This window comes from Bos indicus, chromosome 1 (assembly GCF_029378745.1).
Source record: "Bos indicus isolate NIAB-ARS_2022 breed Sahiwal x Tharparkar chromosome 1, NIAB-ARS_B.indTharparkar_mat_pri_1.0, whole genome shotgun sequence".
Taxonomy (NCBI): Eukaryota; Metazoa; Chordata; class Mammalia; order Artiodactyla; family Bovidae; genus Bos; species Bos indicus.
Genome location: NC_091760.1, coordinates 57060689 through 57086353, shown reverse-complemented (window position 1 = coordinate 57086353; position 25665 = coordinate 57060689). Strand labels below are relative to the sequence as shown.

The 25665-nt window shown below is 40.5% G+C and overlaps 2 protein-coding genes across 5 annotated transcripts in view; one reads left to right on the top strand and one right to left on the bottom strand.

Moving 5' to 3' along the window:
- The window catches only part of CD96 (CD96 molecule), a 96902-nt gene that overhangs the window by 46102 nt on the left and 25135 nt on the right, over positions 1-25665 (bottom strand). For all 3 annotated transcript variants that reach the window (XM_019977462.2, XM_019977394.2, XM_070787585.1), the window contains exons 4-7: positions 24059-24266; positions 20340-20395; positions 8538-8628; positions 6593-6781 (exon numbers count right to left, since the gene is read on the bottom strand). In XM_019977462.2, the coding sequence (XP_019833021.2) occupies positions 6593-6781; positions 8538-8628; positions 20340-20395; positions 24059-24266 (544 nt within the window). The remainder of the gene's footprint in view (positions 1-6592; positions 6782-8537; positions 8629-20339; positions 20396-24058; positions 24267-25665) is intronic.
- ZBED2 (zinc finger BED-type containing 2) lies at positions 11753-14625 on the top strand. 2 transcript variants are annotated; one of them, XM_070787596.1, is made up of 3 exons: positions 11753-12303; positions 12539-12637; positions 12758-14625. In XM_070787596.1, the coding sequence occupies exon 3, from the start codon at positions 13372-13374 to the stop codon at positions 14023-14025; it is 654 nt and encodes a 217-aa protein (XP_070643697.1). In that variant the 5' UTR covers positions 11753-12303; positions 12539-12637; positions 12758-13371; the 3' UTR covers positions 14026-14625. The 2 variants fall into 2 exon arrangements, with proteins under 2 accessions (XP_070643697.1, XP_019833145.1); XM_019977586.2 differs by having other exon boundaries at positions 11755-12303; positions 12539-14625.

Genomic DNA, 25665 nt, shown 5'->3' with positions numbered 1-25665 from the left:
CACTTTCATCAAGAGGCTTTTTAGTTCCTCTTCACTTTCTGCCATAAGGTGGTGTCATCTGCATATCTGAGGTTATTGATATTTCTCCTGGCAATCTTGATTCCAGCTTGTGCTTCTTCCAGTCCAGCGTTTCTCATGATGTACTCTGCGTATAAGTTAAATAAGCAGGGTGACAATACACAGCCTTGACGTACTCCTTTTCCTATTTGGAACCAGTCTGTTGTTCCATGTCCAGTTCTAACTGTTGCTTCCTGACCTACATATAGGTTTCTCAAGAGGCAGATCAGGTGGTCTGGTATTCCCATCTCTTTCAGAATTTTCCACAGTTTATTGTGATCCACACAGTCAAAGGCTTTGGCATAGTCAATAAAGCAGAAATAGATGTTTTTCTGGAACTCTCTTGCTTTTTCCAAGATCCAGCGGATGTTGGCAATTTGACCTCTAGTTCCTCTGCCTTTTCTAAAACCAGCTTGAACATCAGGAAGTTCACGGTTCACATATAGCTAAAGCCTGGCTTGGAGAATTTTGAGCATTACTTTACTAGCGTGTGAGATGAGTGCAATTGTGTGGTAGTTTGAGCATTCTTTGGCATTGCCTTTCTTTGGGATTGGAATGAAAACTGACCTTTTCCAGTCCTGTGGTCACTGCTGAGTTTTCCAAATTTGCTGGCATATTGAGTGCAGCACTTTCACAGCATCATCTTTCAGGATTTGAAATAGCTCAACTGGAATTCCGTCACCTCCACTAGCTTTGTTCGTAGTGATGCTTTCTAAGGCCCACTTGACTTCACATTCCAGGATGTCTGGCTCTAGGTCAGTGATCACACCATTGTGATTATCTGGGTTGTGAAGATCGTGCATTAGTTTTCCATACCCATGTTCCATTTCATTAAAGTTGCTATTTCTGTAAGGTGTTACCAAAAAAACCCAAACAAACTGTTTGGCCAGCCCAATAGTTTGGAAAATGAGGCTTATGCCACAACAGCAGTCAGATACATATTTAAAATTGATCTTCTTTCATTCAGGGGTAGATTCCCTGAATGAGGCATAAGCTTCATTTTCCAAACTATTGGGCTGGCCAAAAAGTTTGTTTGGGTTTTTTTGGTAACACCTTACAGAAATAGCAACCTTAATGTAATGGAACATGGGTATGGAAAAATAATGCACAGGTGTTTTTGTCTGTAGATTGATTAGAATAGAGACTGGCAAGCTATAGCTAAGGTGAAATTCCACTCACTGTCTATATTTGCAAATAAAGTTTTATTGAAATACAGCCATGCCCATTTGTTTATGTACTGTCTATGGCTACTTTTGTACTACAATAGCAGGGCTGAGTAACTGTGATAGAGACTACATGGTCCACAAAACAATATATTTACTATCTGGCAGGTTAAAAACAGAAAATGTTTGCCAACTGGAACAAAAGCTGTTGATAGGTTATGCTCAATCCTAGATTTCCAAATTAGGAAAGAAGCATTTAATTTTTATTTGTTGCCTATTTCTATTTTAAGATATTATTTTGCCAGGTTTCATCACAAATATCTTTGTAAGCTGCAGGGTCCTTAGCTTCACAGTGCATTATGATGTTATTACTGCAAGATTTGCATTTTGAGATGAACTCTTTGCTCTATGACAAAAATGATGCACAGCTTTGCTGAGGCTCTCAAGAGTTTCTAGTTTAAGACTGGCCTATGAAGTAGAAATTCTGTCCTGGTGAAAACAAAACTGCTGCTGCTGCTGCTAAGTCGCTTCAGTCATGTCCGACTCTGTGAGACCCCATAGACGGCAGTCCACCAGGCTCCCCCGTCCCTGGAATTCTCCAGGAAAGAACACTGGAGTGGGTTGCCATTTCCTTCTCCAATGCATGAAAGTGAAAGTGAAGTCGCTCAGTTGTGTCTGACGCGTAGCGACCCCATGGACTACAGGCTACCAGGCTCCTCCATCCATGGGTTTTTCCAGGCAAAAGTACTGGAGTGGGGTGCCATTGCTTTCTCTGGAAAACAAAACTAAGTGTGTATAAAAAGGAGGGGCTAAAACCTAACAAAGAAAATTTATTTCCCAAAATCAAATACAGAATTTAACAGAAACATGTAAGCTAGTTTTCAGACCATTACATTTACCATAATGTTGTAAAGGGCTGGGCTGCTGAACACTTCATCCATTTCTGAGTGTGTCCACTCTGCACAGGCCTAGCAGGGCTCTGAGGACCCCCCTCATGTACAGCAGTGGCCATGTGTGTCTCACAAGGGGAGCAGGGTCAATTCTAGAGCTTCCTCAGAGTTTGACTCAGCCATTAGCTGGTTCACTCAGCTAATGAGGAGGTCCTTGCTTCTCAAAATGTGCTCCATAGTAACTTTTAGGATCTTATTAGAAATGCAGACTCTCAGGCCCCTCCCAATCCCTCAACTTACTGAATCAAAATCTGCTTTTTAAGAAGATCATTAGGTGATCTGTATGTATACTAAAGTCCTTTCTTGATATACTCAACATTCCTGGGATCAGTCACAGGTATATGGGAAACCATGAAATCAGAGAATTTGGCTGGCATATGTCACCTTCATATTCACTAGTCCTCTCATCCCGCTATTGAGCTATCCCTTTTGAATCTTCTTCCCACATCCTCAAACACATATGGACACTCCCTTACACACAGTGAACCACTCATCAATCCTTAACTCTCTTGTATCTCAAAGGTCTGGATCTCAGCTGTTACAGTTGGAAGTCAATTTAATCAACAAATCTCTGTTGAGGCTGATGATAGCCAGAATATTACCCACCCTGGGGAGGTATCTGCACTTAACTTTTGAATTGAAACAATATAAGATAGTCCCTTTACTGCCCCAAAACAAAATAACTCCTTGCATATGTCAAAACATTGATTCTGCACCACTACAATATTAGACATTCTCATTGACTAGGTTGACATGTTAGAATATTTTTATAAAGAGTATTCTTTTTTTTTTTTTTTAACTACTGTTGAATCATGAATAGCTCCCTGACAAGTCACCTTCACTTTGATCCTCTCCCTTTCCTGAATTTTCTAGAGTAAGAATCACTGAGCAGTTGAATGTCCTGGAAGATAGGGGTAGGTGGGGAAGGAAGCACCTCAGAGGGCTGTTACCTTTTAGCCTTCCAACATTATTACTCTTTTCTGGGAACAAAAGAGAGCAAAATCTCCTCCCCTTCTCTCTCTAAATATCCTTTCTGTTATATAATAGTCTCAGAATTTCTCTATTTTAGCACTGAGAGACAGATTTATCTCCTGCGTTTTCATCTCAATATCTGTCTACAATAATAGTCTGACTCTTCCGCAAGGCAATGATCCTTGCGCAAGGCGTCAGAACTTTCTCCAGAGTTTGTGAAGCATCCAGCAGTACTACTGCAGGCAGAAAGCATGTTTGCAAGTAAATGTTTAAGAACTTATAACAAATGGGAAAATATGATATTGCAATGACAGTGCTTTGTGGAGCCTCAACTGTATCTTCTAAATCATTCATGAAGATAGATATCAGAATATGAGCAGAATGCAAGCTATAATTTTGGGAAATTGAACTGTTTAAGACTGATTATCTTTAATATTTGATTGTAAAGGATGAAAACTCATTTGACAATTTAAAATTAACCATCTGCTCAGAGCCTAAAATTATACTAGAGCAGGGCTATCCTGTAAAATTGAAATTATGGTGTGCTTTGAGTACCAGAATCAGTGCTCTTCCTTATTACCTTAAAAATATTCACTATTTTCTGATATTAAAGCCAAATACAGTTCAAGAGAATGAGAAGGCAAGCTTGGAAGAAAATATTTGCAAAAGACACATCTGATAAAGAATCGTTATCAAAATATTCAAAGAGTTCTTAAATCTCAACAATAAGAAAACAGATAACCTGATTTAAAAATGGGCCAGAGATAGACATCTCACCACAGAAAATATACATTTGGCAAATAAGCATATGAAAACGTACTCCACATCATATATCATCAGAAAATGCAAATTGAAACAACACTGAAATGTTGCTACACTTGTTAGAATGGCTGAAATTTAGAATACTGACAATATAAAATGCTGGCTGAGATGTAGAGCAATAGTAACTCTCCTTCATTGCTGGTTGGTGGGTATGCAAAATGATATAGTCAGTTTCAAAGACAATTTGTTGATTTCTTATAAATCTAAACATACTCTTACAATACAATCTAGCAATTGTGCCCTTTGGTATTTACTCAAATGATTTGCAAACACATGACCCACACAAACCTGCACATGAATGTTTATTGAAGCTTTACTTTTCAAAAATTTTTCTTGGAGTATAGTTGATTTACAATGTATGTTAGTTTCAGGTGTATAGTAAAGTGAATGGCCTATATGGGAAAAGGATATAAATGCTTTATTTTAATTGCCCAAACTCAGAAGCAAACAAGATGTCCTTCAGTAGATGAATGGATATATAAACTGCAGTATACTTATTGAAAGGAATACTATTCAGTGCTAAAAAAACCTATCAAGCCATGGAAAGACATGGAGGAATCCTAAATGCATACTATTAAGTGAAAGAAGTCTATATTAGGACAGTGAAAACTTAGGGCTCTATGACACTATAATGAGGAGTACATCATTTGTCCAAATCCGTAGTATGCACATCACCGAGAGGAAGCTCTAGAGTAAACTAAGGCCTTTGGGCAATTGTTTTGTGTTGGTGTAGGTTCATCAGTGGTGACAAAGGCACCATTCTGGTGGGTGATGTGGATAATGAGGGAGAAGATGCACATGTGGGGAAGGGGCGTATGGGAAATCTCTGTACCTTCCTCTTAATTTTGCTGTGAAGTTAAGATTGCTCTAAAAAATAGTCTTTAGACAATAACAAAAAACCAAGAGACAGTCTTAACATCATAAAATATTTTTCAAATGTGATGCTTCCCTGGTGGCTCAGTGGTAAAAAATCTGCCTGCCAATGCAGAAGATGTGGTTTCAATCCCTGGATCAGGAAGATCCCATGGAGAAGGAAATGGCAACCCACTCCAGTATTCTTGTCTGGGAAATCCCATGGACAGAGGAGCCTGGTGGGCTATAATCCACGGGGTTGCAAAAAGTCAGACACAACTGAGTGACTAAACAAGAACAACAAAATCTGTCTGTGATGATTTAGGATTCTGCCAAAGCTACTGGGAAATCTATGTGAGAACGATCTACCTTTACCCTCTTCCAAGACTGTAGCCCTGGAAAGGAGGAGCACTTGTTTCTGAGGGAATTAGGTCACGTTGAGTACGGATATTTCATGACCGTTCCTGAATAATTAATTCAAAGTTCACAGAATGAGGTGAATGGGCAGGGATGCAGCGACGATGCTACTGTCCTGATGTCTGAATGGCACCTGTTTCTGCAGGGTGGGGATGCACTTACAGAGCCACATGCCCCGTCCAAGGCTCACAGGAACCAACCACTGGCATTGGTGTCAGGGCTGGGAAGGACCCAATATGCAGACTGTAGCCTTGAAACAAAGGGAAAATTTTCCCTCATAAATTATTCTGTTTTTTGTAAGTTATAGACTATAATATCTCTGAAAATAGGAAGGTGGTAAAAGATGTCAGTGATTCTGCAGAGTTGTAATAATGACTTGCAAAATTAAGTTTTATAGGTATTACTTTGTTGTTACATAAGAATAGTTGACAGTTGTCACTTCATACTTCAGTTTTTTATGGGCAATCTGTTGTCACTATTTTTTTAAGACATTTGTTCACACCTTTTTTGTAGTAAATCTTTATTATTTGATCCGGTTCAGAGTAATGTATTCTGGTTAATCAAATGTTGCAATAAGTAGAATGATCCCACATACCAACTTTGAAGTCATAAAAATCCTCTGTGTGAGATTCTGTGCTTCAAATCTAGGTGTACTAAAATCATGATATGGTATACATGGCTTTTCCAGGCTTCCTTGGTCGTAGGGTGGTAAAGAATCTGCCTATCAATGCAGGAGACATAAGGGGCGCGGGTTCGATCCCTGGGTTGGGAAGATCCTCTGGAGGAGGAAATGGCAACCTGCTCCAGTATTCTTTCCTGTAAAATTCTGTGGACAGAGGAGCCTGGTGGGCTATAGTCCATGAGGTAGCAAAGAGCTGGGCATGACTAAGCAAACACGCATACACAACATGGCTTATCCATTCCTAAGAATTAGAATGGAATATGCTGTATATAAATGAATGCTTTTATAGACTCAGAAGTAATTTTAGGATTTTAAAAACTCTCTTGATTATCAATATATTAGTGTTAAATTTCATTATATGGTAGAATAACAAAAATGCTAGTTAATTGAGTTATTATTAATTGAATCTGAACAAAAAGTTCACTGTATTCACTAGAAATTCTTGGAAACAGGAATTAGGTACTTTTTATTTGAAGAAATTCTTTTCAGTAGAGTCCCTTTAGTCAAAAAATGTTTGATACTTTGAAATCGAATAATTTTGAATAGTGTAGAGAGAGTTTTCAGAGATTAAAATATCATGGAAACAATCAGTATTCTATTTGTTTTAGTTAGAAATGTTCTGAACTTATGGCAGTCTTGGCCACCCCCTTGTTGACCTCATTAAATAGAAAACTCACCCAAGAAAAATGTGATCTTTTCAGATGAGCTATTCCACACTTTGTGTCCAGGGGCCGGAGACAGAGCCATACACCAGATGGTCAGGTTGTTTGAGTGGGCTGGTTTATTATCATATACACTTGTCAAAACAGACTTCAGTTCCCAAAATCCATCTTTGTTTTTTCTTTTTTCACTAGTGGTATACATTTCTACAAGACAGATAAGAACAAGGTTCGTCACCAACATTTCCCATAGGAGCCGTAAAATGATGCCAGGGCATGGCTGGAGACAGTTCAGCTTACAGTGGTGTAGTCTAAAGGCGGTCAAACTGAAGCTCTTGTCCATTTGTCTGGCAGGCCTGGAATTAAACTGAACAGTTTTGTTCAAGCTCCTATATGGCATTGATCGGTGGTCAAGGTATGGAATATATTGGTTAAAGGTGTTGCTTTATTTATAATCAGGGGTCTAGTGGGTCTGGGGACAAGTTTTCCCAGCTCATCAGCATTGCTGATAACTGTGAGACTGATGATTTGTCCCTGGCCTGAGTGAGATCCTGGGAGGTCTCTTGTGTGGAGAGTGAGTAGTAGCAAGAATACACCCAAGTGGTCAGAAAAATATAAAACAACCTCAGCTGAGACTCCATTTTGGGTCCTCCACTTTGAGGTGCTGTGAATGTATACATGGGATGGATGGTGGCTCAGATGGTAAAGAATGTGCCTGCAATGCAAGAGACCTGGGTTCCATCTCTAGGTCGGAAAGATCCCCTGGAGAAGGGAATGGCCCCCATTCCAGTATTCTTGCCTGGAGAATTCCATGGACAGAGGAACCTGGCCAGCAATGATCCATAGTGTCCTAAAGAGTCAGACATGACCAAGAGACTAACGCTTTCCCTTCACTTTCACATGTGTACATGAGGTCCATATCCTTACTTTAAGGATATTGTTGCTAGATTATATCCTTTTCCTGAAATAAGCTGTTATTTATTTATAACACTATCATTTGGGGTCCTGTGAGTCTTCTTTAGAAATAGAATCCTGTTTAACCGCCACTGTTGGTACCACCTCCAAATAGCATACATGGCAGCAGGACATGAATGTAGAACTCTGTCCCTGTAGCTCAGAACTTTTGCTTCACAGCTTCTTGACACTGAAGGTTCTAAATGCTAATTCTAAAGTTAGCACTTGCCAAAGTAATAACTACATGCAGTTGTGTGCTAGTAAAATTCTGGCCACAGTGCCTGGCCTCATGGTTGTAAGGATAATGACCCTTCTAACATGTCTATGATGAACAAATCTATAATGACCCTTAACAGATATTTGCAGGATTGCATCCCGTCATTATTGTGGGTGAATTGTTTTTAAAGTGATCCAGTAACAAAACCAATAATTCAACATGAGTCAAGTGGATCAATAAAATCATTCATCAACAAAGACATAAAACTTTATCAATTAAAGATAATGCAGCAAGAAATATGTGACTGCTACTGCTGAAAATATATTGAGCTTTGAGGAAAAATGACTCTGGAGAAAGGAGAAGGGCCATTGTCCCAGACAGGAGATGGCCCAGATTGTTCTGGCAGTGTCTATTGTGTTTACCATGAAAACATGGCTTTGTACACTCTCACCTGAGCTTGTCTCCATGTGTGTTCTGCTCCAGGAACTTTTAATCCTCCTGATGAACCTGTTCCTTGTCATGGAGCCAACTTATTTACATATACTTCCTTCAGTCCTCCACCCCCACCCTACCCAGATCCTTGCAAGGAAAAATAGAAATTATTTGTTTGTTGATTTAAGCTCCTTGGAGGAGCCAGATGAGGTATCAGAAGATGGCATTTGGTAGGCAAGATGATGTTTTTCTTGGAATAAAAATTGTTCTTAAATGCCAAGACCGACCTGGGCAGTGGCAACTTCTATTTGTTTTCTGTCTTTCTTTGCCAAACCCACTTCCATTGACTGATTTCCTTACCTTCTCTTTCACCTTGAGGGAAGCTCCTCTGTATGAACCAGGTGAGGTTTGCTGTGGGAAATACATTCCTCAGTGAGCAGGTAAAAATTCTCTAGGGTTAGAGACAGAATATGGAAAGAATTATTTGCCAATTCAGAAGAAACTGGTGCCACATACATCTCCACCGGGCCTCAGATGAGGCCAATTGGCACAAAATTACTTTTTCCATTTTTATTACTTTATTTGTTTATTTATTGGTGGAACTCCCTGGACCAGGGATTGAAGCTGCACCCCCTGCAGTTAAAGCGTAAAGTTTTAACCACTGGACCATCAGGGAAGTCCTTTCCACTTTTAACAAGGCAGTGCTTACCTTTAAGAGGTTGCTTAAAATGTGAACTATTGCCTATTTAAGGCAATCACCTATAGATATGTTACAAATTAACAGCTAGAATTCAAGGTCAATTTAAGAAGAATCTAGAACTATACTACTGTTGCAAATCTGGATTCTGAGTTCTGAAAAGGAAGATTACATCTCTATATAGGCAGAATAAAATAGCATAAATAGAAACCAAAGAATAGGAAGAGGTTATAACAGGCAGGGGCCAGGGAAGCATATTCTGTCAGACCAAAAGCTAAAAGAGACCCAGACTTTGGTTGTTTTTGTTCCTCAAATAATGTAAAGTACTGTTTGTAGCAACAACTACAGAAACCATTTAATATAAATATTTCACTTTTGACTTGTAAAGAGTTTACCTAATTAATTTTTCATCATCTTAACAATCCTATAGGCTAGGTAGGACCCACTTTATTACTGCCATTTGACTGATGGGGAAGTCAGGGCACAGAATCACCGAATGGTTAAAGGAAGTGGAATGTAGTTGATGGTAAAACTGGAGGTGTTACCTTAATCTCAGTAAAAAATATTTCCTGGTAAGACACGTTGCATTAAAATAAGAAACAAGTAGAAAAGCAGATAGCTTATGTTACAAAACCAGGGAGCTTAGCAGTAGGGTTAGTTTATTATTATTATTTTTTCTCCCAACACTGTGTTTGTTTTTGTGAGATGATGGTTTCTTCAAGAGCCTGGTGAAAATATGCATAAGGTATTATCTGATCTTCATTATTTTATCTGAGACACTAGAAAATTATAATCCTCTTTATAGTTTTGTTTTCTTGTCAAGAGATCTGTGTATTTTATATGTGGCCAGCCCTAAGTTTTTAATTCTCAAATATTTTTCACAATTGATGAATATGCTAATTAGTAAAGAACTGTTACCTATATGTAATGCTTGGTGTGCCAATTCCCCCGCAGACGAGTTATGCCCAAAAAGTCTGATTTTGAGCAGAGCTGAGAAACCAAATCTAAGATTAATACTAAGTCCCATCTTTCTGGTGAGATCTCACCAAGGTGCAAATGAACATCCCTCAGAACATCACTGTAAAACCCCCAAGGAAATACTGAGACTTTCAGAGGAGGTTATTTGTTGTATCCAAAATGGTAGATAGCAAACACTAAAGCCCCAGATTTCCCACCCATTCAGCGCTTAATGGGGATGCAGACAAGTGACAGGAATTCAGATCCATGAAATTCTGTCTCTTTGTGTCTTAAAAGCAAAAGTAGGTTTCCTGAAATATATTCTTATTAAGTAAAGGAAAGAGAATTCAGTTTATTTAATCCAACAAAATGCCAAAGACTGATTTTATCTAGGTGGTTTGTATAGGATCTATAGTGAAAAAAATGTTTTAAAAATGTGTAAAGGTTTGTATTAATGTCAATACCTTTAGTCCCTCTCATGATTCATTTTCCTTATGTTCATCTAATCTACCAAAAGATGATGATATGGTAATATCAGGAATGAGTAGGAGTTCCATTACTTTGTAAAGGCAACTGGCTCACTGAAGAAATCTCTTGTTAACTCAATAAAATATTAAAAAGATTTCATGCCTGTAAGTTTTCTAAATTCAGATTTCATGGAATGATTCAGGTTTCAAATATTCTATACCATCTCTAGACAGTGTTTTAAGATTTTGCTTAGGAATATTGTTCTTGTCCTGAAACTCCTCTGGTCTCTAAAATTGAAAAACTTCAGACTAAACTAGTTCAAACTGAAGTCAAACATGTTATGAAATGTCAAGCATATGTGATTTTGCTGAGCAAGCCAAGTTGTATTTCTTTGTTAACTTTCAAAGGATTAAGAAGAAAAACATGTCAGATATGAAAAAAATATGAAATAAATATGAACAAGAGTTTATGTACATATGCATACAAACATGTACACACACACACACACACACACACACACACACACACATTTCTCTGCTGAGGAGTCAAAATCATTCACTCAGTGTGAGTCTGTTTATGAAGTATTCACGAAACAAGCAAATTATTGGTTTCTCCAGCACATTATTCTAAGTCCATATGGTATAAGTGAGTAATACCACAAAGAATTCTGTAGAAAGTGCCAAAAAGCATTTGGAGAGTTCTGTGGGAGTGCAGAGAAGGTTGAAATCTGGGAACAACTTGGCACAATTATATTTTATGGACAGGGAAGAGTCAGGCCTGGAACCTACAGGTGGAAAGTAGTGGGAAATTCACAAAAGATGGGCAATGGATTGGTTCATGGACTTGGGTGTGAGTTGGGGATGTTGGAAGCAGAGGCTGGAGCAAGATGAGATTGATAAGTCAGGAAAAATAAATCCAAATCTGGCTGCAACACTGATCATTCTTTTATTTCCACAGATGAAATACTGAAATGGTGACCATTTGTAAATGATCCCATATTCAGTTTGGTTAAGTTTGGACAGGACCATTTCCAAAGGACTTTTCACAGAATCAGTTTGAAAATATTTAGCTTATTAGTCTAGAAAGAAAAATCCTTAAAATAAATTCCCCTATTTGTTTACCAACTCTTCATTTCTATTTGGAGTCTCTCCAGGCCCCACACATTTACTTTTCACTTGAAATTTAACTTTTAGTCTCTACATGTTTTCTATTCTACCATTTCTGTATTTTCTTCCTGTAACTCAAGGTTTTTCCTCCCATGGATATCTTTAAAATGTGCTTGTCTCCTCTTAGTAGGTTTTCCTTCTAAAATCTATCTATCTGTAAATTTATATTTTTTGCTTAAGTTGTGATTATCCCTTTATTTCACTTCAACTGAAAGTAGAAGCCAACAGATTTCAGCTTTTCCAATTCTAGTTACATAATATAATAGAAATCAATCTCAAATTTTCTATATTTCTTTAAATTGCGGGAGAAGGGTCCTTTTATTTAATCTTCCCTTTTTGCAAGTTCTCTGACTTTTCTACTGACTTTATTTATAATACCAATAGTTTCCAACCAACAATGGAGACCATGGCCTGACAACTGGACAAAATATTTGAAATCACAGGTATCCTCAAGGCATGTGGTTTCTTTTTTTGCCCATTTTCCACCGTTCCCATGTCTTAAATCTTCTTTGCTTGAGATGAGAGGCCAGATGATCTAGTCTTCTGGAAACGACTAAGACTTGTAGGTGCTTGATTTATTGTTTTACTTCACAACATTTGCCAGGGACAACTTTTTTTGGTGGTGGAAGGAGAAGGAGAAAAGGTCTGCATTTATTGCAGAAAAACCCTACAGGTATGGTCACACCCATGTAGAAACAAGGCTTCTCTGGAAGTGGGAGGGAACAGGAAGTGGAGTGCCCTCCTCCTGGTGGCAGCAGGCAGCTAACAACCTTCCAACGTGGTAGGAGCACTCCCTGCATCGGAACCCTCAGAGACCAGTCCTAAGCCTTGCTTGCCGGTAAGTACGTACCCACTTGGGGCTGGGTGGTACTTCCGAATTGCTCAGGGTGGCAAAGCTTGATGGATAAGGTTCTCAATCATTTAAAAAATGATCTAAGAGAGAGCAGTCAGGCTCTTTTTAAAATGTACCATAACTTTCCATGTGTTAATTTATCCTTAAAATGGGGGTCCCTACACCAAACATCTGGAGGAAGTTGCCATCAGGAAGATTTCATCCACTGTTGGCTTTGCAGGTGATGGTGCTCAGGAAGGTGGAGTGTGGTGAGCTGCTTGCTGAGGTCTCCCTGACACAACCAGGCTGTGGAGATGTGTTCCCCTGCTCTCTCCTCCAGGTATGCCAGCTCCTCCTGCTGAAAACAGCTAAGCCTGCTGTTTGGAGTTCTTAGAATCCCAGCCCCCAAGGAACCTCTCTAGGGGCAAGCTGACTTTACACTGGGAACTGTATTTCCCAGACCCTGACAGGCTTTGTAGCTTCTGGACTGACTTCTGCATCTGTTCAGAGGAACAGCGAGTCTCTTCTACATTAGCATCAGTCTCTGTTCGCTTCTACCCACACTGAGGGAGATCCAGTGAGGCCCTCGCTCTGGTATTCTGGACAGCCTGAACCCTGAGGTTGCTCCTCCTGCCTCCAAAGTGCATCACACAGGTCTCCGGGAGCACCGAAGCAGTGGAAGCAGCCAGGAGAAGAATCAAGAGAATACCTGAAATTCTCAGTATTCAAAAACACCTGTGGTGCTGGTTGAGGTACTGAACACTGAGCTCACTGGAAAGCTTTGTATTAATAATTGCTTCACTGAGTTATCCTGTCTTCTGGCCCAGCCAAGGAGGGATCAGCACGTATCCGGGTCATGGAGGGAAAGTACAGGCGAGCCCCAAAGGCCATTTTACTTGGCTCTGACTCACCCTGACTCTCCAGTGAAGCAGAAAGGAGGAAACATCACACCTCCCAGGTGTGGCCAGCCTTTGACCACTATTGCAAATCCCTGAGAGTCACCCAGTCCCTTCCCAAGTACACTTTTAGCTTTAGAGACTTCTGGCTCAAGGAAAGCTGTAAAGTGGAGACAGGATGAGGCGGGAAGAAGAGGAAGAGGATGGAAACAGGATGAAGGCAAAAGGGCGCTTGGAAGTGAAGGAGGAGGAGGAGATCAGTGAGGCGGGAGAACCTGTAGCCCCTTTTGTCGGTGCCACGCCCACCCCGATGCCCCACAACAAGGGGACTCGGTTTTCTGAGGCCTGGGAATATTTCCACTTGGCCCCTGCCCGTGCCGGGCACCACCCCAACCAATATGCCACCTGCCGCCTGTGTGGCAGGCAGGTGAGCCGGGGCCCTGGGGTTAACGTGGGCACCACAGCCCTATGGAAGCATCTGAAAAGCATGCACAAAGACGAGCTGGAGAAGAGCGGCCACGGTCAAGCTGGGCAGCGTCAGGACCCCAGGCCTCAAGGGTCGCAGCTCCCCACGGGTATTGAGGGAGACTGGGCCAGGCTCCTGGAGCAGATGGGGGCCCTGGCTTTATGGGCCAGCCAAAGAGAAAAGGAGCTTCTGAGGAGGGAGAGGGCGGTGGAATGGCGGGAGCGGGCAGTGGAGAGGAGAGAACGAGCCCTGGAGGAGGTGGAAAGGGCCATCCTAGAGATGAGGCGGAAGGTGAGGGCTGAGAAGGAGGCCTGCCAGAGAGAGAAAGACCAGTCTGGGGCAGCTCACCCCTTTCATTTTGTTTAAACGGGGGCTTGGGAGAAATTTATTCTGAAAACACTGACTTTAGACCCATAGCAAAAAAGTCCTTTTAGTTCCAGCTTAAATATACAGGAAAGTAGCTTGGTAGGATTTTGTTTTTAAGAGAAAGAACAGTATGGGTTATTCTCAGCATGTCTGAATTGGCCAAATGTTTATCTTAGCTAAGGTTCCTTAGAACAGTATTCACAAAAACTTTAAAATATACTAACCATGGGTCTGTGAGTTATTTGGGGGCAGAATGTACCAGGCTGTCAGCCTCAATGAGTGGGAATAATGGGATTTATGCCTAGCACTTGGTTTTGGGGGAGCTGAAGGTTTTGATGGTTGAGACTGGATGGGTGGCTGGGATATGCCTATGTGGCCAGCTCATTCTGGAGACCCCACGATGAGCAGAGCCCAGGCTTCCTGGGACAAGGTGCTTGCACACGTTCTGGTGTTGATTTAAGAACTGGATGTAAAGCTGGTTCTGTGGGACCCAGCAGTGGAAGAAAAAAAGAAACGTGGGCCTGAGATCTCCAGACTCTTTCAATGTATATATTTCTCCCATTATTGCAGTCTTATATTAAAGCTGTTTTATCAGAATAACCCATCTTAATCCTGTAAGTCCTTCCAGCAATCTAACAGATAAGTAATTAATGGATAATTATCACAGAGAATTAAAGACTTTCCAATTCACTTGAATTAAACATTAAGAGTAGAGCATATAAAAATTTGTTCATATTTTAAAAACATAATTCAATTTCATATTAAGCTTTGTTAAAGGAGGAGTTTGTGAGGAGGAGGTGAAAGAAACTCAGAAAGAAAAAGAAAAAGGTGGAGAGATGGGCTATATAAGGAGAAAGAACGAAGAGAGGCAGAAAACTGAAAAAGGGACAGAGAAGTAATGTGAAGATGAGAAAGACAGCTCCCCAGAGAAAGTTCACCATGGAAAGGTAAGAGACCTTGACTGTCTGGGAGAATGAAGGGCAGAGAACATTTTCTTCACTTCTGAGGTCAGTTTTAATGAGTAAAGTTGCTTTTGTTTTGTATCCACAGACTACATGGATCACTCATTCATTTAAACAGTAGGTTTCAGATTATATGCCTCAGATTACTGGCATTACGTGCCAATGCTTTTTTCTCCAATTTTTTGAAAGCTGTTCATCTTTAAGTATTCAGAGATGCTTTGAAAAAAAGGAATCCAGTGGTCCATAAGGAGAGGTAAATTCCCTGGGCTGCTGAGAACATGTTTAAAATGTTAACACAGGATTTGAATAGGATCAACCTGGAAACCACTCTGGTCTTTGTGCTGGAGCTGATTTGTTTTGGATGATTCCTATTAAATCTTATTATTTACATATATTTAAAACTGGGTTGGGAGTGGGGAGGAGGGTATGGTGAGAGATGCAGAGGACAAGTGGAGACTAAGCCAGTATCTCATCTTGCAGATGGCGTGAGTGCTTTCAGTCATTCATCTCCCTAAAGCAGACAAGATGTTGGTATAATAATGGCATCTTGCCTCATTCGGGCCTTACCTACGTGGTTCCTTTCTACTGCTTGTTCTTAGACTTGTCAGCAGCTCTAACAGCCATATCTTGTCTTCCTTGTGAGCTGTTTGTGGAAAAGACACAAGTCCAAACACCAGACGTGAAAAACGCACACTGTAGTGTAGCCTTGTATTTCCCTCTTTTTCTAGAAATGTGCCTGATATTAAAGCTTCACTTCCCTTGTGGTTTCCCCCCAAAAGTGTGTTGCCCCTTTGAGGACTGTCTTCACCTGTGGTGAAAGCTCAGGACTCACTGCTGCAAATGATGGTGGTGGCTGGTCATCACCTGGCTGGAGATATGGACTCAGGAGCCTTATTATGCCACAAAGAGCTAGGAGGGAAAAAGAGGCTGCAATATCTAAAACACACACACACAAGGAATAGAGTTTAAGAAGGATAAGAAATCCGCAGAAACTCAAGTTTTGTAAAACCAAAATTAAATAAACATGAATAATCAAATTCTGTAAATAGCTAATGGAGCTCTCCTGCTAAACTCTGATGTTTGGTTTTAAGATTACAGTGTCTTTTTTCCATGAGTCTTATTATTTTAACCTCTCTTCCTTTTTCAGGCATTTTAATCCCATTTGCTTTTGCTTCCTGTTCATGTGAAGTAGTTTTTTATTTGTTTGTTTTCTAGTTTTTTCCCTAAATTTTATAAAACATGATAGAGAGTGACAAGGAGAGGACCCCATGGAGATGGTCAAGTAAAAGCACAGGCAGCAGGAAGAGTCTGCATCGTGGAAAGACTGCCCTGTTGAGTAGTTTTCCTGTATCTCTCCTGTGTCTTCTTTTGCTGCATTATCAGAGTGGATATAGAGGGCTATGGGCTGTGTTGGCAGGCTCTTCAGCCCAGTATCTTTTGCTCTAGAGCAAAAATCTGCTACATGTGCGGGGGGATGGGGGTAGCTGTTGAAGTTTAGGTTAAAGACTCCCTTTCTTTCCATGGAGCTGTGGCAGCAAGGCTGTGTGCCATGTTGGGGGCCCTGGCAAAGCCAAGCCCTTGAAAATATGCAAGAACATGACATCGATAGGGGGTGTGACAATGTCAGTGTCACTCTCTAGCATGTCTAAGCCTGAAAGGCTTCAGTGTTAGAATTATCAGGGGACTTTTCTCTTCTACAGGAAAACTAAATTAACCATACACTTCGTAACTTTAACTGGTAACACTGGAAGACACAGTTCAAATCCCTGTTGCTCTAACACAGGGCTCCTGGTGTAGTGAAAGTGTAGCACCTAGTAAGGCATTCCATAGGTGCATGATAATTTCTAAGAGATGAAGGAATGGGGATAGGAAATTACCATTACTGAGCACTTGTGGTTGCCAGATGGTAGATACTTTGCATATGGTTCTCTCATTTGGTCCTTAGGTCACCATTGTGAGGTTGGAATCATTGTCCCTGTTCACTGATGAGGAACCTAAGAATCTGAGGTCTAAGGCCCAGAATTAATAGTGATGAAGGAGAATTCAGGCCAAGATCTATCAAATTCCACAATCTATATTCTGCCATTTCATTATTCCCCATTGTCTCTGAAAATCAGTCACATAGTAGATTTATGAATATACATACAGAGGAAGGAATAAGTGAAAGAGAGTGAGTGCAAGATAAATAGTGGCAGGGAAAAAAGACATTTCTGAGACACTGACTCTGTGCTATTTACTCATTACTGTGGATAAATCTAATGTACCTAAGAACCCAACATAATATTTATTATGATCCTGGCTTTAGAAATGGGTTAGTTGAGACACGTAGAGCTTAACTACTTGATGAGGCTATCTTGCTGGTAAAGTGGTCGAATCAGGATTTGACCTCATTTCTGTTGGCCCCTGAAGCATGATCTCCTTGCTATGCAGTTCTGCCTGGGTATGGGCATGCTAAAGTCTCATCCTAGTTCTGCCTTTTGTTAGTGGCTTAGCTGGTGGTTTAGACTCTCCAAACCCAGTTTCTCATCTGTGATTTGACAGATCTCTACCTATTTCAGAGGCTTATTGGGAGTATCACATGGTAAAAGTATGTGAAAGGGCTTTGAAGAATTTATATGCTATTAAAAATACAATGGGGATTATAAGAATATCAGAGTGAGAAATTGCTAATGTTTGGCAAGGTCTTAAAAGATCCATGGACAAGCTGTGTCCTGCAGCTGATTATGTGGAGTTGTGAGAGATTATTCACTAATTCCTCAGGAAGGAACATTCTCTGGTTTTTCTAGTTAGTGCCTAGAGAAGTATGGGTACAGAAGAGAAAATCTGATGACACGTAAGACAAAGTCCTTTTCTTAAAAACTGAAATTCTTAGATCCAACCTTGTGATTGGAAAGTTGGGAAAGGTGGTGTAGGAAATGAATTAGAACAATACATGGACTGAGTCCACATTACTTGTAAACATTGGCCCAAGAAACTACAGGAAAATCCTCACAAGAAACAAAAACACCTACCAAACATTATATCATGAGATTATCTTTTATTTAAACTACTGAAATGAAGTACACTAATAAACTTGAAAATTAATTGTGGCAGAACCAAAAAATGGAAACCTTTTCTATGTACCCAGGATTACAATAACAATCTAAGAGACCCATCCATAAAATCTACAAAAGATACAAAGACTTGGATAATACACTCATCTAAAATCATACCACAGAGCCTGAGTTATGATTTGTATGCAGCTGTCAAATTACATGACTGATATTCAGTGAAAATATGACAAGATATCATAAGTTATTTAATATTCTTGGGGCTAGAAGAAACTAGGAGTATAATTTTCTCTAATCCCATTTAATAGGACATGTTTGAAAATTAATGGAGAATCTTCATTTTACTTGGGGTTTTGAAAAGTTTGAATGAAGTCATAATGTCACAAGACAGCTGAGTAACAACACATAATAGTCAATGAAAATGCTTATTAAGCACTCTATATCAAACAATGAACTAAGAACTTTTCACACATTATTTTGTTCCATTCTTAAAAACAACATGCTGCTAAGACACTTCAGTCATGTCCAACTCTTTGTGACTCTCTGGACTGTAACCCTCCAGGTTCCTCTCTCCATGGGATTCTCCAGGCAAGAATACTGGAGTGGGTTGACATTCCCTTCTCCAGAGGACCTTCCTGACCCAAGGATCAAACCCATGTCTCTTGCATCTCCTGCATTAACAGTCAGGTTCTTTACCACTAATGCCACCTGGGAAGCCATCTTAACAACAACAACAATATGCAAAAACTCTCCTCATCCCTTTCATATACATGGGAAACCTGACTACAAAGATGTTATAATTAATTAGCACAAGGTCACAGCCAATAGGAGGAAGAGCTGAGAAGTGAGACCAGATCCCAAAGACTAGAGGCTGGGAACTGCCTGCAAGAAATTAAAGTCAGATTCCAATTTCCTTTTCCTCCTTCCCTTCCTATATTGCCTAAAAATAGCCAGAATTCTGAAAAAGTTCAGATGGGCACATTTCCTCTTATCACTTAAAAATAAAAACACTGGGAAAGCTGATATAGGAAATGAATTAGAACAAACTAGTGTCAGCTGAGCAAAACCTCCTTCTTACATCAGTATTCACACTGCTTTCCACCCTACGTTTCCTTCACTATCTACTTCAATTTTTAGTCAACAGAAATGTAAACAACTGAGACAATTTTTCCAGGAAATTTAAGGACTAAGGATCACAAGATCATACATTCTGACAGCCCTAAGGCAGAAAATAAGGATTCCTTTTTGGTTTCTAGAATCCAGTTCAGTTCAGTTCAGTCGATCAGTCATGTCCAACTCTTTGTGACCCCATGAACCGCAGCATGCCAGGCCTACCTGTCTATTACCAACTCCTGGAGTTTACCGAAACTCATGTCCATTGAATCAGTGATGCCATCCAACCATCTTATCCTCTTCTCCTTCTCCTCCTGCCCTTAATCTTTCCCAGCATCAAGGTCTTTTCCAATGAGTCAGTTCTTTGCATCAGGTGGCCAAAGTATTGGAGTTTCAGCTTCAGCATCAGTCCTTCCAAAGAATATTCAGGACTGATTTCCTTTAGGATTGACTGGTTGGATGTCCTTGCAGTCCAAGGGACTCTCAAGAGTCTTCTCCAACACCACAGTTCAAAAGCATCAATTCTTCAGCACTCGCTTTCTTTACAGTCCAACTCTCACATCCATACATGACTACTGGAAAAGCCATAGCCTTGACTAGATGGACGTCCCTTTGTTGGCCAAGTAATGTCTCTGCTTTTTAATATGCTGTCTAGGTTGGTCATAACTTTCCTTCCAAGGAGTAAGTGTCTTTTAATTTCATGGCTGCAACCACCATCTGCAGTGATTTTGGAGCCCCCCCAAAATAAAGTCTGCCACCATTTCCACTGTTTCCCCATCTATTTGTCAGGAAGTGATGGGACCAGATGCCATGATCTTCGTTTTCTGAATGTTGAGCTCCAACTTTTTCACTCTCCTCTTTCACTTTCATCAAGAGGCTCTCTAGTTCTTCTTCACTTTCTGCCATAAGGGTGGTGTCATCTACATATCTGAGGTTATTGATATTTCTCCCGGCAATCTTGATTCCAGCTTGTGTTTCTTCCAGCCCAGCATTTCTCATGATACTCTGCATTAAAGTTAAATAAGCAGGGTGACAATATACAGCCTTGACCAATCAAATTAGCTTACCTTTATTCCTATCAGAAATTAATTGGATTAGGTCCTTTGAGAAAACATTCTGAGCAATGAGGCAAATGAACACACCTTGACATATTATACTGTCAATTTTCAAAGGCTTTAATGTGACTCACCTCTCCAATGACATCCATGGCGTTATTTTCCACAATCATGGGGATTTCCGGCTTAGCTTAAAGGCAAATAAAACAGTTAGTTAGTGGTCCTGAATGATACCCTGCCTGGTCACTAGTGTGTGTGTGTGTGTGTGTGTGTGTGCGCGCACACGCATGTGTGTGAAAAATTCATAACTCATCAGATATTTATTAAACTCCCACTGTGTTCCAGCAGTATATTAGATGCCAAGGAAACAAAGGTAGACACATCATATTCATTGAGAAATTTACATTTACATGGAAAATGCATGTACAAAAACTAGAAATTAGAATTGATATAAGAACTGTTTTTAGGGACATGCAGGATTTGAAGAAAGCTTTTAAGAGAAGCTGCTAACCCAATCTTGGGGAATAAGAGGAGGCCTTTGGAAGAGGGGACATTTGATGCTTTAAAGATGATTATGGGTGAGTCAGGTGAAAAGGGCTTTTCCAGGTGGCTTAGTGGTAAAGAATCCACCTGTCAATGCAGGAGATGAGGGTTTGATCCCTGAGTTAGGAAGATTTCCTGGAGAAGGAAACGGCAATCCACTCCAGTATCCTTGCCTGGGAAATTCTACAGACAGAGGAACCTGGTAGGCTATAGTCTGTGGGGTTGCGAAATGGTTGGGCATGACTTAGCAACTAAACTGCAACAAGAGGAGCAGGTGAAAGTAGGAATGTGAGGGAGGGGAGGGGACAGGCAGTGGGCAGAGAAAAGAGAGGAACAGTCTATGTGCCCACAGGTCTAGAAATAAAGCATAAGTTAAGGCCCCTGAAGGGAACTGGGAAAACACCTGGTTCTTATTTAGTTGCTTGGCATCAGAAAAGATCAGGGACTGTTTCACTGATTTTGTTGTTCTGCTAAACTGTAAGTTCCTAAAGCCAGGATGCTTTATTCATCTCTCCATCTATAGCATTGATAATGCACAGCATAAAACAGACATTGAGAACATCATGCTGAACTGAAGTAGCCTCAAGATAAGTTGAGTATAACAGACATAGTCCTCTATGAACCAGTGGATAAAATATTAAGACCCTTGTCACGGCTACCATCAGTGTCTGCTACATCCACTTAGCCTCTGCTGCATCCATACAGCCTCTTGCTGGGCACACCTATGACTCTCTCCTGAAGATTTGCTGGGGTTATGGACACTCACTCAGTCCACAAACAGGGCAGACTGGAAGTCCCAGAGGGTTAATGGTGGTAGTAGGTGGGGAGTTGTGGATAATGCCCCAGCTTCCTCACCTTTGTCGCGGATAACTCTGATGCGTGTTCTTCCACAATGTCCCAGTGGGAGTGAGCTCTAAGCCCACATTGCTAACTGGCTTGATTATATACATTTTATTATCTTCCTTCCCTTCCTTGACATATTTTTCTCACTCCTATATTTCCTAGGATTATCTCTCTAATAAATTAATTCAAATCCTTGTCTCAAAGTTTTCTTTTAGGGGAACCCAAACCAAGATACAATAGTAATGGGAGGAGCCCTATTTCTGACCTCTTATTAGCAGCAAATGCTGGTAGAATGAAGGGCCTGAAAGCAGGAACAAGTATACTAAAAGTTGCAGGGGTGATAGATAGAAACAGATTATTCGGGGGGAATCAAGATTGTGGGAGAACAAACTTGTGATGGCAGGGGACTCCCCATAAGGAAGGTCAAGTCATAGGAGACTAGTGAGGGGGATCCAGGAAGTGGCAGAGGGGAAGCTTCCAGTTTATGGTCTGGTAGAGAACAAAGGTGTTCAGGAAGGAGAAATAAACTGGATGAAGGGCATGTAGAATGGCTCAGTGACACATATGAGTATTTATTTCAAGGTTTTCGTGTTTTTATTTTTGGCTTATTCTATTTGAGGAATCACCTGGGGACGCAGAGTGGGTCCTGAATAAGATATGCAGTATAACTCTGTGCCAGGATCACTATGATATACACTTGGGTGACACCCCAAATAGATTAAAGACTGGATAAGACTGTCCAAACACAACCTATCTGGCTCATTTGCTAAAGGAGAAAATCAGAAAGCAGAAAAGTCTAGTTATTTGAACAAGTCAGCAGTGTCTTGTATTTTTACATATTCACTGAAAGGAGTTCAAAGAAGAAACAAACAAAAATATAGAGGCAGAGAGATGTGGAAGGGCATAAGGATGAGATGGAAAAGAGTGAAAAGCATTCTAGACCAAGATGAAGATACTTTAATGCAGCAAAGAGATACAGGACATGGTTTAAATGTTGACAGGGCAATTAGATCGAGTTATGGTACAAAAATCCCTGGTCAAATGGGACACAGTTTGCCTAACACAGAATTATTTCTTTTCACATCCTGGATGACTGCCTCCATCGATTTGCCAATAGTGAGGCCAGATGAATCAGTCTCGTGTTTGGGCTAAGACAGTCACACCCCATAAATGAGAGAATGGTGTTATCAATCAAAGAGATGAACAGTCTTTCCAACTCATCACAGGACACTGTCTAGGCCCCATAGGGAACCTGATCATGGGGGCAATTGATTCTTCCCTAACCCATCCCGGAGGCGAGACAGAGAAAGACAGAGGTAAGGAAGCAGCAAGGGAAGGAAGGCAAGAGAAAGACAGTGCGAATCAAAGAAAGACATATAGGAAAAGCTATTGGCAAGAGACTTCAAACACATTTTGGCTGCAGCTATTTCCTTATTTATGAACTAAAGGGTTTTCATTTCCTTTAAAATACTGGATTGTGTGATCTCTAGTAGTAATTCAATAAGATTCTAGATAAAAACAAAGATTTTTCACTTATCCTATCATTTGGTTAACTGAGAAAAAAATCTACCAGTCCATGCTCTTAGGTTTTGTGAATTATTTTCTCTTTTACCTCATTTTCAAAAACAATGAATTGCTCATCCACATCACTGCCTTCCTCTTGGCCTTCATTTAAAAATGATGTTTTAATAAAAAATAAATTCAAAAAATAAAAATAACAGAAAAATGATGTTTTGAGAAACACAGTTCTTGGTCACAAAAATGAAAAATATCTAAAGCCAACAAGTTTCTATTCATTAATATCTCCTTGCATCACGGAACAAAACAGAATTTTCCCATTTCCCTTAAATTTGCAACCTGCAGAGTCTCTGTAGTCTGATTGAGGCCACAGTGGATATTTCAGCTAAGCCCCACTTTCCTGTAAATGCAGGGTCAGAGGGCCAGCCCTGCAGGTTTCTTTGCTGGAGGAGCTGGACAGTCTCTCACCCCAGCTGGCCTTGGTGGGGGCGAGAGGACTCCTGCAGAGTTTCTTTGGAGCTGTGTTTGTCATCTACCTTTTCTCACACTGGTCTTATTCCACCTTGCTCCAGCAAGCAACTAATACAACTAGACAACTAAGCAATTAGATTGTGGCAGTTATAACGAAAGAGACTTCCCGTATTCTCAGGAGATGTTAAAACCATAAAGTAGTGGTCATATGGAAAACCATAAGGTAGTGCTCGTAAGGTAGTGGTTAGTGGTCACCAGGAAACTGATGATCTATGGCAGCTGAATCATCATTCTTTAGCTTCCTTCCCTCGTCCCCACCCCCAACATGAATGACAAGTGTCAAGACAAACAGAACTCAAGAATGGGGACTCTTGAGTGGCTGCTCTCTAGCTAACAGAGTGTTTCATCTTTGGTGGGGGAAGAATCTGGAGACAGTAACAGGAGCATGGCAGGGACTCCAGAGAACAGAAACTCTTACCAAAAACCTTGACTGTGGTGGAGCTCCTCAAGACTCTGCCAGTCCTGACTACAACGTGGCAGGAGAACTTCCAGCCATCATCGTGGATTTGGACTGGCGAGAGGTAGAGCCTGTAGTCTGTACCTATCCGGACTCTGTCTTTAAATAACGCGGAATTGCTGATGGGGTGACCTCCAGTGGTAAGTGTTTTCTGAGTTCCATTATCCTCCTGATGAGACAAAATGGTTACCAGCTTTGAGCGCTCAATCATGCCAGCTCTGGACTAGGCATTCCACAAAGAGTAATCCAGTTGTACTTTGTGACAACGGAGATGATGAATGAAGAATTGAAATTAAGAGATATTGAGTATGTTACCAGAGAAAGTATCATTACACTCAACTTTCAATTTAAAATATACTGTCATTCTCTCCTAACACGAATAGAAATTGCTGCTCTTCTGATTAAAACTTCTCCTCCATCACCTTTCATGAGCTGCATATTGACAGTGGGATTTGGGGGAGGGTACAGCCCTGGGAATTAATGTCAGGTCATAATTCTCATTTCAATTTCTGAAATCATAATGCTAGGATATTTTCAGGGGACTGTATCAGTTTTACTCATTAAATTTTCACTGAACTGGATGATTACAATCATCCTTTCTTCCCAGCATTCCTTTAGAAAAGCTCTCACTTTAGCTCCACTTGGAATGAAGACTAGGATGAGGTAAAGAGAGACTCCTAAAATGCAAAGGTTAAGGAGGCACTCACTCTCAGGGTCTTATAAGTGCAGGAAGGGCACTGAAAGAGGGTGCCTCCTTAAATACTGTGCCCTTTGGCAACTTCTAGCCTCTGCTCTTATTTCTGTGTCTGTGACCTTCAAAGAGGACACATAAAGATTGGGCTATAAATGCTAATCTGAATTTGGAGATCAGAGTTTAACTGGAGTACTTGGTTCCTCTAGTCCATATTCTTTTATAGGTCTATGGAAAATGCTCCCATCATTCTTGTCTTATCCTGAATTTCATGGACAAGGTGTCACAGTGTTGGTCAGTGTCAGTGCATGTGCTGACTAAGGGTCTAATGAGGAAGGGACTCTTGAGGGGCATAAATATCAAGGAAGGTTATGACTTTATATTTATACTCCTTTATAACTCAGCATTTTCAACTGAGTGCTTTGAACACATTTTGATGCACAGCTTCTTCTCTGGAGATTCTAGTGCAGTTGTTTTGGGATAAGCCTCATCCCAGGGCACTTTTTTAAAAAGGTCCTTGGAGAAGCCAGGGCTGAGAACCACTGGTCTAATGCCAAACAATAGATGAATCATTATTTGTAGGGGCTGGGGGAAAATGCAAGGAACTGAAAAGGAGAAGGCTGAACAGGGATGCATTAGATGGGAAAGAAGTCATGAAACAATGAAAACAAAGGTCTGTGACTTGGAATCTCTAGTTCAAAAAATTAGACAGATTGTGCACTGAAGAAAGGAAGCTAGGTGAGGGAGAGAATTCAAGTATGACCTGGGAGCAGAACAGGAAGTGTAAACAGAAGACAGACTTCTTTTATGGTTTGTATAGGTATTTCCAGAATACACTTAGTAGAAACTCTTACATAAGCCACCATTTTTCTTGGTA